The 12,106-nt window shown below is 41.4% G+C and overlaps 1 protein-coding gene across 1 annotated transcript; it reads left to right on the plus strand.

Annotated features, from left to right (window-relative positions):
- The first annotated feature begins 1,834 nt into the window (after positions 1–1,834).
- LOC122735473 (nucleolysin TIA-1-like) lies at positions 1,835–2,990 on the plus strand. The gene is given in 2 exon segments (XM_043977036.1): positions 1,835–2,937; positions 2,939–2,990. Coding segments are annotated over 2 exon segments (1,146 nt in total). The 5' UTR covers positions 1,835–1,843.
- Positions 2,991–12,106: the final 9,116 nt, after the last annotated feature.

Here is a 12,106-nt window from a genome sequence, read left to right on the forward strand (position 1 = left end):
GGGCAAGTTACTGCAGGGCATTAGGATTTCAGAGCCAGCACAGCAACAAAATGTTTCATCCCTTAATTTCCTCTTGGGACAAGAATTTTTGATGGGTTCTGCTATTAAATTTATTACATTTGGTGTCCTTAATAAAGTCTATGGAATGTTTTCTAGTAAACAAAAGGCTAAATTTTAGATTTATATATTTTTTATTTCAGTTGTAATCCCTTAGGGACAAAATATTGTACTGTACATAGAAACAAAGAGTAATTATATCCCCCCCCCCACCTTTTCTGTGTTTTTAAAAAATACGTTCTTGTCAATGCTGGTTATACAGCCAAAAGATCACAAGATCTTAGCATTCAAAGGGATCCTAAAGGCCATCTATTCAAATCCATACTCAAAAAATGAATTCCCTCTATAACACACCTGGAAAACTAGTCACCCAGCTTTTGCTTAAAAATCCTCAAGCAAAGGTATTTGGAATTATGCATATAAAGCGTCCATATTCTTTGTTCGACCCAGAGATTCCACTACTAAGAATGTCATCAACCAAAAGAAAGACTAACTACACACCAAAATATGTATAACAACACTTTTTATGATAGTGTGATGTTTAAAATCTAAATTGTGTGGTTGCATGTCCAGAATGTAATCAATGTGTTATGGGCCCAGAGCACACCAGAAGTTCTCTGGGGTACACCAAAGAACCTTCTCCTTGAGAAACTAATCCAAAGGACAGACACACCTAAAGAGATAAGTGGAACCAGATCAGATTGAGTTAGCTCCAGGACCTCCACCCTTCATTGCAGTCTCCTCCACCCCTGGGGGATAAGATTAGGTGTGGCTGCTTCCTTTGTGTCCTGAGGAGAGAGATGGCTTTAGAGATCTGCAGCCACCCCTCACCCAACTCCTCCAGCCACCACCAGTGGGGGATGGTCCTCCCTCACTAAGGGAACTTTCCTAGGTCAGATGATCACCCCCATCAGTCCTCTATAAAAGTATCTACCTGTCTCCTGCTCCAGGAGATTGGTATCTCAGAGCCATCTCTGTGCCATGCCTTTCTCCCCATGAGAAGTCCAAGGATTTCTTTCATGGTTTCCCTTCCCTTCCCTTGCCCCTGAATAAACTACTATCTTATTCTAATTGCTTTTGTGTGCAAGAGGGTGTAATTCTTTAAAGAGGAATTCCTAAGGACCCCTAACCCCTTTCCCAAACCCCTATCCCTACCCAAACCCCCTACCCCATTTTCCCCATGACAAATGTAAGCAAAGGAGTTTCCCTCCCTCCCTCAATTGATTTAATTACAGAATGATCCAATTAATCAACCAATCAATTTTGGGCCAGAAAGTAATCACAAAATAAATTGTTTAGAAAATTTCCTATAACCATATAAGAACGTGTGAACAAGTCTTTCATTAATTTAAAAGGGCTGAGACGGGGTCTTAGGGAGAGTGGGCTCCCTCTGTGCTTGTGTGGCGGCGCCTCTCGGCTGCTCCTGGGCTTCCAGCTCGCTGCCATCTTGTGTCGGGCGCATCATCATTGCTCGGGCGCATCATCATTGCTCGGGCGCATCATCATTGCTCGGGCGCATCATCATTGCTCGGGCGCATCATCATTGCTCGGGCGCATCATCATTGCTCGGGCGCATCATCATTGCTCGGGCGCATCATCATTGCTCGGGCGCATCATCATTGCTCGGGCGCATCATCATTGCTCAGGCACAGGGGCGGTCGGGGCTCCTGTTGCTGCAGCTGCAGCTGCTGGACGAAGCGGAGGCGGACGAGACCTTGCTTCACCGAGGTGGTAGGGGCCGAGGAGCAGGAGCAGGAGTAAAGAAGCCCCCGCCACAGCCGCAGCCATGGAGGACGAGATGCCGAAGACCCTGTATATAGGCAACCTTTCCGAAGATGTGACGGAAACTCTCATTCTCCAGCTGTTCAGCCAGATTGGACCATGCAAAAACTACAAGATGTTTATGGATACAGCTGGGAGTGGTCATTACTGTTTCGTGGAGTTTTATGAGCACCATCATGCAGTTGCAGCGCTAGCTGCTATGGATGGACGCAAGATTATGGGTAAGGAAGTCAAAGTGAATTGGGCGACAACCCCCGGCAGTCAGAAGAAAGATACTGGCAAGCATTTCCATGTCTTTGTTGGTGATCTCAGTGCAAAAATCACAACGGAAGATATAAAAGCGGCTTTTGCACCATTTGGAAGAATAGCAGATGCTCGAGTTATGAAAGACATGGCAACGGGAAAGTCAAAAAAATATGGCTTCGTTTCCTTCTTCAACAGACTGGATGCCGAAAATGCCATCCAGCAGATGGATGGACAGTGGCTTGGAGAAAGACAAATCAGAACTAACTGGGCAACAAGAAGACCTTCAGAGCCAAAGAGTACATATGAATCAAATACCAAACAACTTTCTTATGATGACGTGGTAAATCAGTCCAGTCCAAGCAACTGCACTGTGTACTGTGGGGGTGTTACTTCGGGCCTAACAGAACAATTAATGCTCCGTACTTTTTCATCATTTGGACAGATAATGGCAATTCGAGTCTTCCCAGACAAAGGATACTCATTTGTACGGTTCAATTCCCATGAGAGTGCTGCACGTGCAATTGTTTCAGTTAATGGCACGACAATCAAAGGACTTGTGGTGAAATGCTACTGGGGCAAAGAAACTCTTGATGTGGTAAATCCAGTTCAACATCAGAATCAAATTGGATATCCACAGGCTCATGACCAGTGGTGCCAGTGGTATGGAAATGCCCAAAACACTAACCAGTACACACCTAATGGTTGGCAAGTTCCTGCATATGGAATGTATGGACAGGCATGGAATCAACAGGGATTTATTCAGATACCTCCTCCTCCACCAGCACAGCCACAGACTTCTGCATCATGGATGGGTGCAAATTATGGAGTATGGCCACCTCAGGTGCAGAATGGACTTGTTACCCAATCAAACTGGACGGAGCATGGCCTGTTATGAGACTCAATGAGAAAGGACTATAGAATCTTAACACCAGTGACTTGAAGGCTACAAGGACTGTAGTAAAGCCTTTGTTTACTTAACGATTTGTCAAATCAGTGCAAATGTCAGATACGATGGATTTATTTAAAAGAAATTCTTTTTTTTTGGTTGGGCAATGAGGGTTAAATGACTTGCCAAAGGTCACACAGCCAGTTAAGTGTCAAGTGTCTGAGGCCGGAGTCCAGTCCTCCTTACTCCAGGGCCAGTGTTTTTATCCACTGCGCCACCTAGCTGCCCCAAGAAATTCATTTTTTAATCATGAAATTACTTGTCATCCACATTGTTTTTAAAAGAAACAAGACTCTGGATGTCTGCCAGTTTTTGCCTTCATTACTGTTTTCTCAGATCCTTGTTTTAAACACAATAAATGCAGGGATTGCAGTCACTTTTCAAAATTAAGAAACAGAAAATTGCACAATGTTGAACTTTTTTCCACTAAAGTCATGTGCACTTCTTTGCATTTGGGGGAGGGGGGAGGTCGGGGCAATGAGGGTTAAGTGACTTGCCCAGGGTCACACTTCTAGTTAAGTGTCAAGTGTCTGAGGCCAGATTTAAACTCAGGTACCCCTGAATCCAGGGCGGGTGCTTTTTCCACTGGACCACCTAGCTGCCCCCTACTTCTTTGCATTCCTTTATTTTTTGCATTCCTAATATGATTTAAAATGTGTAATATAAAAAATGTACAAAAAGCCAAAACTGTGCAGAGTCTGAAAGTTCTTTGAAATCTTCAACTTGTACACAATTCTTATTTTAGAAGAAGAGGCATTGTCTCAGCTGTCCATTTCCACTTTTGTCCTCTCTGACAAGGTTTTAAAATATGAATTATTAGTTTATATCATTTTTGTATCAACTTTTTTTGCAAAATTTTGTCTTGCCTTATTAAAGTTCTGTAAATTATAGTCAAATGGGGAAAATGATGTGTTCAATCTTTTAAAAATAGCAAAACTTTCTCAGATGGATCATTACATTTATTTTGTGTTTCATATGAGGTGTCTAGATAATTCCCTGTTAGATTTGTTTTAAAGGATTTGTATCTTCTGTAATAAACTTTTCTGTATACCAGGAAATATATGTGTGTGTGTGTGTGTATATAAAACCATATTAAAGACAACTACCAAAATGTGATAAATTTCTATGAATTTCTCTATTCATTTCATCTGTCAACTTTTACATTTACATGTATTATTTCACTATCATGTAAAATATTTTAGCAAATTAATATTTTGCACAGTTAGCAAACTTTGCCATTTCCTTAATACAGAGTAGACACGAGATTTATATTTTACATTTGCATGTCATATCAAATATACACTTTGGTAGTCTGGAAAAAAAATTTTGAAAGGACTACAGGGCCATGGACATTAGATGAAGGTAACTAACACCACCCAGGAAATATCTCATGATTGGTTGAGAATAATCGGGTATACCTTTTGGGCATATTGATAAAAACAAGTCATTTGGCTGTTGAGAGTTGCAGGTTCAGGAGCACTTTGTGGAGGGAGACCTCTTTACCTGTACCAGAAAAGGGAACAGAATGCCACTCTCTCCTCCTCCCCCTACTCCCTACTGGGCCATGTTACTAGAACTCCTGGGATCAGTGATTCTTTAGATTTCTCCATCTTGCTCCCAGGAACCTTATAAATGAAAAAGCTCATCATCCAGCAAGATCCAGTCAGCCTTGGCATTCACATCTCATCAGTATGTTCTGCCCTTCTGATTGTAGGGCAGAGTCATGCATGAGCTTCGAAACCTACATTTACAAGAGGCATCTAAGGCTAGCCATCTCCTTCCCACCTGGCTCTGTACTCTTTGGGACTTCTTTGGATTTTTCCATTATGCTCCATGCCAGGGGCCTCCTTTCCCTCCCCCACCCCAGCTTTCCAGTTTTCCTTTGTAGATTAGTAAGCTTCTTTGAGGGCAGGGACTGTCTTTTTCTTGTTATCCGTAGCACATGCCTGATACATAGTAGGTGCTTAATAAATGTTTATTTGCTGACTGACTTGTAGGAGACAAAGGAGATGACTGGGTACAGAGATACACACTTGAAGACAGACACAGTTGCAAAGATGTAGCTACACAAGGGAGAAGGTGGTTCTGGAGTCCATGAGAAAAGATAGTGTCTACAAACTCAAGAAAGAAACTGAATTTCAGGGCCTGGCCATGTGGCCCACCCAGCAGAGAGCTACCTCTAAGGGGAGCTGCATGAGAATCCTACAAATACCGAAAGGACATGCAGATCACCCAGTCTTAGGAATTGTGGGTTGCCCTTTGCCACATGTGTGTCCCACATTTGTACCTTGTTGCCGACATACTTTAAGTCTGAGCCCACTCTTCACGTGCATGCTGTGTGTATTTTGAGGGAGTGCAGCTCAGATTTGGGCCGGGGTGGGTGGGGAGACCCAGAATGTTTTGTACCAATTATCTTTACTATACTATCTCAGTGGGGCAGCTAGGTGGCATTGGCCCTGGAGTCAAGAGGACCTGAGTTGAAATGTCACTTCAGATACCAGCTATTTGACCCTGGGCAAGTCACTTAATACAATTGCCTTATCTTGCCACTGGACCCAGATGGCTCTGGAGGAGAAAGTGAGGCAGGTGACCTTGCACAGTCCTCCCTCACTTAAATCCAATTCGGTCCAAGTCATGACATCACCTCAGTGTCACAGTCCTCTTCAGAATGAAGGACAAACAACAACAACCAGCTCAGTAAATGCCTCTTTGCTAAAAAAGTAATTAAGGGGGCGGCTAGGTGGTGCGGTGGATAAAGCACCGGCCCTGGATTCAAGAGTACCTGAGTTCAAATCCGGTCTCAGACACTTGACACTTACTAGCTGTGTGACCCTGGGCAAGTCACTTAACCCCCATTGCCCCACAAAAAAAAAAAAGTAATTAAGTCTACTGGCAGACTGTTAATAGGAAGACAGGCAGTCTACAAGTTTTAAACACTTACTATGTGCTAGGTACGGTGCTAAGTACTGGGGACAAAGAAAGGCAAAAGCCTGGTCCCCCTCCCTTTCACATTCTAATGAGGGAGACATTAAAAAATATATAATTATATATATAATATATTATAGAAATAATATATAAATATAGATTATATATAAATATATATATGAATAATATATAAATATAGAGACCTATTTCTTTCTTTATATATACACACATAGGTAGTTTTCACTGTACATAAATGAATTGTTTAGTAGACGCCCCCCCCCCAAAGTGATTTTTACATAATGCAAATTTGCCTGTAGAGAGAAGAGAGGGAGGGAGGAGGGAAGGGAACTCTATACTAGAGAGGCCTTTTCTTAATTTTCTGAACTCCACGTGTTCTCTTTTTACTGATACCTAGTATGCTTTAAAAAATGCTTAATGCCCAAAGACTGGTGCTAAAGCTTTTAATTTAAGGTGACCACACATTTAGATTTTAAACATCACAGGTGGCTGGTTTAGCCAGACATCTATTCTTTTGTTTTCAGTTGAAGCATTTTTTTTTCTTAAGTTTTTTTTTTTTGGGGGGGGGGTACCAGATGAGGGGAGGGGCAGGAGCTGAGACCAAAAGAGTACAGTTACTATATGGTAAAGTTAACATGGGTGGTTTTTTTGGAATGTGGATTTCTTTTGGAATTCTTTACATAACGTCAAATGTGCTTAATGTGAATTTACTTAAAGTGAGCCATCTCCTATACATATTTATTCATTTATCTATTCATTTGTTCATTCGTTTATCTGCCTGTTGTCTCTCTTGCTATATATAGTATATATGTATATTGTGTATATATACACATGTACAATATACATATACACACATGTATGCATGTATGTACATATGTAAGTATGTAGTATGTGTATAAATATACAGTATAAAAAGAAGGTAATAAGTGTTTGATGCTAGATTTGAATCTTCCTGACTCCAGGTCCAGTGTTCTATCCACTGCATCACCTAGCTGCCCAAAAAGAAACAAAGAGTATCAAATATTTTCTTCCTGATTTATTTAATAATTATTTGCTAATTCTTGATTTAGAGCAAAAAGAAAAAGGCCTGGAATAAGAAATAATCTGATAAGGAATGATCCTGGCCTCTTCCTTCCTAACAGTTTCCTGTATATGTTGTAGAGGAAAAAGGACCGCTCCTCATTGGAATAAAATGGTTATTCTTTCTTTGGAATCAGAAGGCTTACATTTAAACCCTGCTTCAACACTTAGCACATGTGTAATAAAAGGCAAATTGTTTCATCTCTTTAAGGCTCAATCTCCTTATTTATGAAAAGGGATTGCAGCCCAGATTTGTACCCAAAGGTTTGTAGTGAGGAAGACACCTTGTAAACCATTAAGGGCTATGTAAATATCTGTTATTAGAAATTATGACAGGGGCAGCTAGGTGGCTCAGTAGATAGAGCACTGGCCCTGGAGTCAAGAGTACCTGAATTCAAATCCGACCTCAGACACTTAACACTTACTAGCTGTGTGACCCTAGGCAAGTCACTTAACCCCAATTGCCTCACCAAAAAACCAAAAAACCAAACAAACAAAAAAACCACCATTATAGAAATTATGACAAAAGGGTGGTTGGGTGGCATGTTGGATACAGTGTGGACCTCAAGTCAGGAAGGCTTCAGTGTAATCATTTACCAAGGTTCTCTTCTCAACACTTTACAACTATACCTCTATTTATTGTTATCAATCACAATCTTTGATCGTAAGCTCCTTGATGTCGAGAACCATCTTTTTCCTCTTTTTTGTATCTCCAGTGCTTAGCACAGTGCTTGGCACATAGTAGGTAATTAATAGGTGTTTATTGATTGATTCTTTTAGATCTTATACACTTGTTAAAGAAATTCATGTTCATTTATTTGTTGATTTGTTTATTCATCTATCTATTCATTCATTTGTTCATTCATTCATTTATTCGTTTGTTTGTTTGTTGGGCAATGAGGGCTAAGTGACTTGCCCAGGGTCACATAACTAGTGTCAAGTGTCTGAGGCCGGATTTGGACTGAGGTCCTCCTGACTCCAGGGCCAGTGATCTATCCACTGCATCACCTAGCTGCCCCTCAATAAGCCTTTCTTAAATGTGTACCATGTCAGTCAGTCAGTTAGTCAGTCAGTCAATCAAATAGCATTTATTAAGCACTTATTATGTGCCAGGTGGGGCAGCTAAGTGGCTCAATGGATAGAGTACTAGGCATGGAGTCAGGAAGACTTGAGTTCAATTTTTAAAAAATTTGTTGTGCGACCCTGGGCAAATTACTTGCCTCCATTTCCTCATTTATAAAATGAGTAGAGAAAGAAATGGCAAACCACTCCAATTTCTTTGCCAAGAAAACCCATGAAGAATAGGACATGACTGGACTGAAAACATGTTATGTGATAGACACTGTGCTAAGTACCATGTTAGGCATCAGACACACAAATGCAAAAGGGAGACAGTTCCTCCCTTCATATACTTTACATTCTACTGGATGTGATCTACTGTAGAAAATACCTTATGAAAGCCAGTTGGCTTCTTCACATGTCCTGCACTGGGGATGACCTCAATACTACATGTCAATATCCCACATTCTCTCTCTCTCTCTTTTTTTTTTTTTTTGGCGGGGCTATGAGGGTTAAGTGACTTGCCCAGGGTCACACAGCAAGTAAGTGTCAATTGTCTGAGGCTGTATTTGAACTCAGGTCCTCCTGAATCCAGGGCTGATGCTTTATTCACTGTACCACCTAGCTGCCCAAGACCCCACATTCTCTTATGTGTACCTGGGATGGGTTCAGAAGGTGTTGTCTAAGATGTGGCTGTCAGTGACTTTGTGACAAAGAATCATTGATGTCAGACCCTTTGTTCCCTGTGCCCAAGACATCAGGCAACTCATAACATAGCATGTCACACAAGATTTTTCTAGGAACACATACAACACAAAGGTATACAGAGGTACATAGAAAAAAACACCCAGGAACAACAAACAGTGTCCCCCCCCTACATACACACAAACACACACACACCTCCCAACCACAGTGCTGTGACACAAAGAGGCCTCACTTGCCTCACTATCTCTCTCTTCTTCCAAGAGACTCAGCTCTACAAAGTAGTAGAATAGGCCAGTATTGCAAATACTAACTTAGAAATTCTGTCTCTCCCTGCTTTTATCTGCTCTCTATGATGGGTAGTTCTATTTACAGCGTGAAAGTCGCTATTGTCCATAGCTATTGCTTTCACCCCCACTCTGTTCCAGCCAGTACCCTGGCTTCCTTAACCCAATAGTAGATCTTATTAACTAGCACAGAGCCTTATGCATGACAGTTACTTTTTTCTTCTTTTTTAAATCATAAAAGTATTTTATTATTTTCCAGTTACATGTAGAGATAGTTTTCAACATTTGTTTTTATAAGATTTCTAGTTCTCTCTCTCTCCCTTCCCTCCCCCCTCCCCAAGACAGCAAGCAATCTGATATAGGTTATATATGTACAACCATGACAGTTACTTAATCTCTTTGTTGAATTAAATAGAGAATTCTTATTTTATAGAGATGATAAAACAACAATAATAGTAATAACAGCTAACATTTGTATAGGACCAAGTGTGGGTCAGGTACCATGCTAAACTCTTTACAATTATTATTTCTTTTTTTTTGTTTGGTTGGTTTTTTTTGCGGGGCAAGGGGGGTTAAGTGACTTGCCCAGGATCACACACAGCTAGTAAGTGTCAAGTGTCTAAGGCCGGATTTGAACTCAGATCTTCCTGAATCCAGGGTCAGTGCTTTATCCACTATGCCACCTAACTGCCCCCTTACAATTATTATTTCATTTGATCCTTACAACAACCCTGGGAAGTAGGCACTGATATAATCCCAACTATACACTTGAGGAAATTGAGACAGAGGTGAAGTGCCTTGCCTAGGGTCACAGAGCTGGTAAGTATCTGAGGACAGATTTGAATTCAAGTCTTCCTGACTCTAGGCTCAGCATTCTCTCCCCCATGCCATAGGCATAAGAGGTAGAAATTGTTAACATCCTCTCAGTCATTTTTTTTGCAACTTGCAAAAATGCAAGTTGCTCTCTTTATCTTTGTAAGAGCCATTGCCTAAGCTGGGTGAGGGAGAGGCAGCCCACTATTATTTTCTTCATGGTGGGGGACATGACTCGTGATTGACAAAAAGAATGCTGAGCTTGGAACCTAAGTAAGAGACATTCTGAAGTTGGTTCCAGAAAGACTTGGCCTTGGTTTCTCCCCAAGAATATTCTCTGGCTATGTCTTCTCCACAAATCTCTCTCCAAAAAATGTCAGAAATCAACTTTGGCAGCACTGAACTCTATATTTTGTTCACCATTGAGTGGTCACATCTCCCTCCTTATGAAGAATGGAAGCACTTGGCTGCCCTTCTCTCATCTTGATAGAATGGAATCTGGATTATACACATATTCCCATTTACAGCAAGAGGTAAAGCCCAGGCATTTTGATTTCACTGTTGTTGTTGATGAGATAACAATAGAATCAACTCCCACTCCTTTGTAGTGGCAAAGAATTAAAAACTGAGGGGATGCCTATCAATTAGGAAATGATTGAACAAGTTATGGTATGTGAATGTGATGGAATATTATTGTACTGCAAGAAATGATGGAGGGGATGATCTCAGAGAAACCTGAGAAGACTTATATAAACTAACACGGAGTGAAGTGAGCAGAACCAGGAAAACAATGTCTATAACAACAACATTGTAAAGACAATTTTGAAAGACCTAGGAACTCTGATCAACCCAATGACTAACCACAATTGCCAAGGATGAATGATGAAACATGGCAACCATTCCTTGATAAAGGTGATGAACCCAGAGTACAGATCATATTATCCCAAAAGTCTTAGTACTGTTTTAAGTTATTAAAGGTTCTGGGGGCCATGACCAATCAAGGAATTTGTTTTGCCTGACTCTACATGTTCAGGACTTTTTTTTGCGGGGAGGGGGGTGGGGAGGTATTTTGGGTTTTGCTTTCATAGTGAGATAGGAAGGAGAGAAAGTATCTCTAGGTTCCTATCATTTACAAGTCCTAGAATGAACCAAGACAAAGGGGACTACTGTCTGGTGTCTGAAAGTTGAGTGCATTCACTAAATATAAACATGTCTCTCCCAGTGGCATCCACGGCCAAATTCAGTCTTTTTTCCTCTTCTAGGAAAGACCTTTGCAGCTACATTTAGCTATAAAGGCTAAGAAAAAGAGCTCAATTTTTGGTGTGCCTTTGCTTTTATCTAATATTATAAATTCCAAATTATTTTCCATTTATTTTTTTAACTTATACAATGAAACAATGGAAGCCATTGTACACTAATAGGTAGGAAATTTTCCTTAGTTCCTAGAGAACTGAGCTGCTCCCCATTTCCTTCTCCAGCTCATTTTACATATGAGGAAATTGAGGCAAAGTGAAGTGATTTGCCCAGGGTCACACAGCTAGTAAGTGTCAAGTGTCTGGGGCCGGATTTGAACTCAGGTCCTCCTGAATCCAGGGCCGGTGCTTTATCCACTGCACCACCTGGCTGCCCCCAGCTAGCTACCTTCTTAAAAAAGAGGGAGGAGGACAAGCCTTGTTGGGAGTGGGGGTGGGGGGCAGTGAGAAGGAGGAAGGTGAGACCAAAAAGCAGAAGAGGGGAAGATGAAGAGGTGGAAGGCTGTGACTCTTCTCACTATTGTCATATCCCACCAGCGAAAGTAAAAGCAAAGACGTCAAGGAGGAAGGGGCACAGATTGCTACCAACTATACCTGATCCATACATAAGAAGAAGCCTCTAAAGCCCCGCAGCAACCACACCAGGAACTAGGAACAGAGGAACAAGAGACTGGGACGGCCAGCGCAGAAGCAGGGGCAGAGATGTAGTGATAAGGTCACCAGAGCTGGACTCCAGGACCGAGAGGCAGGGCTGGGCTTGTCTGAGGGACAGATCCAAGAGGGGATTTGACTTCCCTTCCTCCCTCACATTTCTGGGACAGCATATACTTGCTTTGAGACTGGGATTACAAGTGTATTTAAATTCTTATCTAACTTGTCTTTTAAGCTAGTATTAAGATAAAGCTATGGATAACCCTTTCATTAACTGTTTCTGACCT

The sequence above is a fragment of the Dromiciops gliroides genome, chromosome 1 (genome assembly GCF_019393635.1).
Source record: "Dromiciops gliroides isolate mDroGli1 chromosome 1, mDroGli1.pri, whole genome shotgun sequence".
NCBI classification, from domain to species: domain Eukaryota; kingdom Metazoa; phylum Chordata; class Mammalia; order Microbiotheria; family Microbiotheriidae; genus Dromiciops; species Dromiciops gliroides.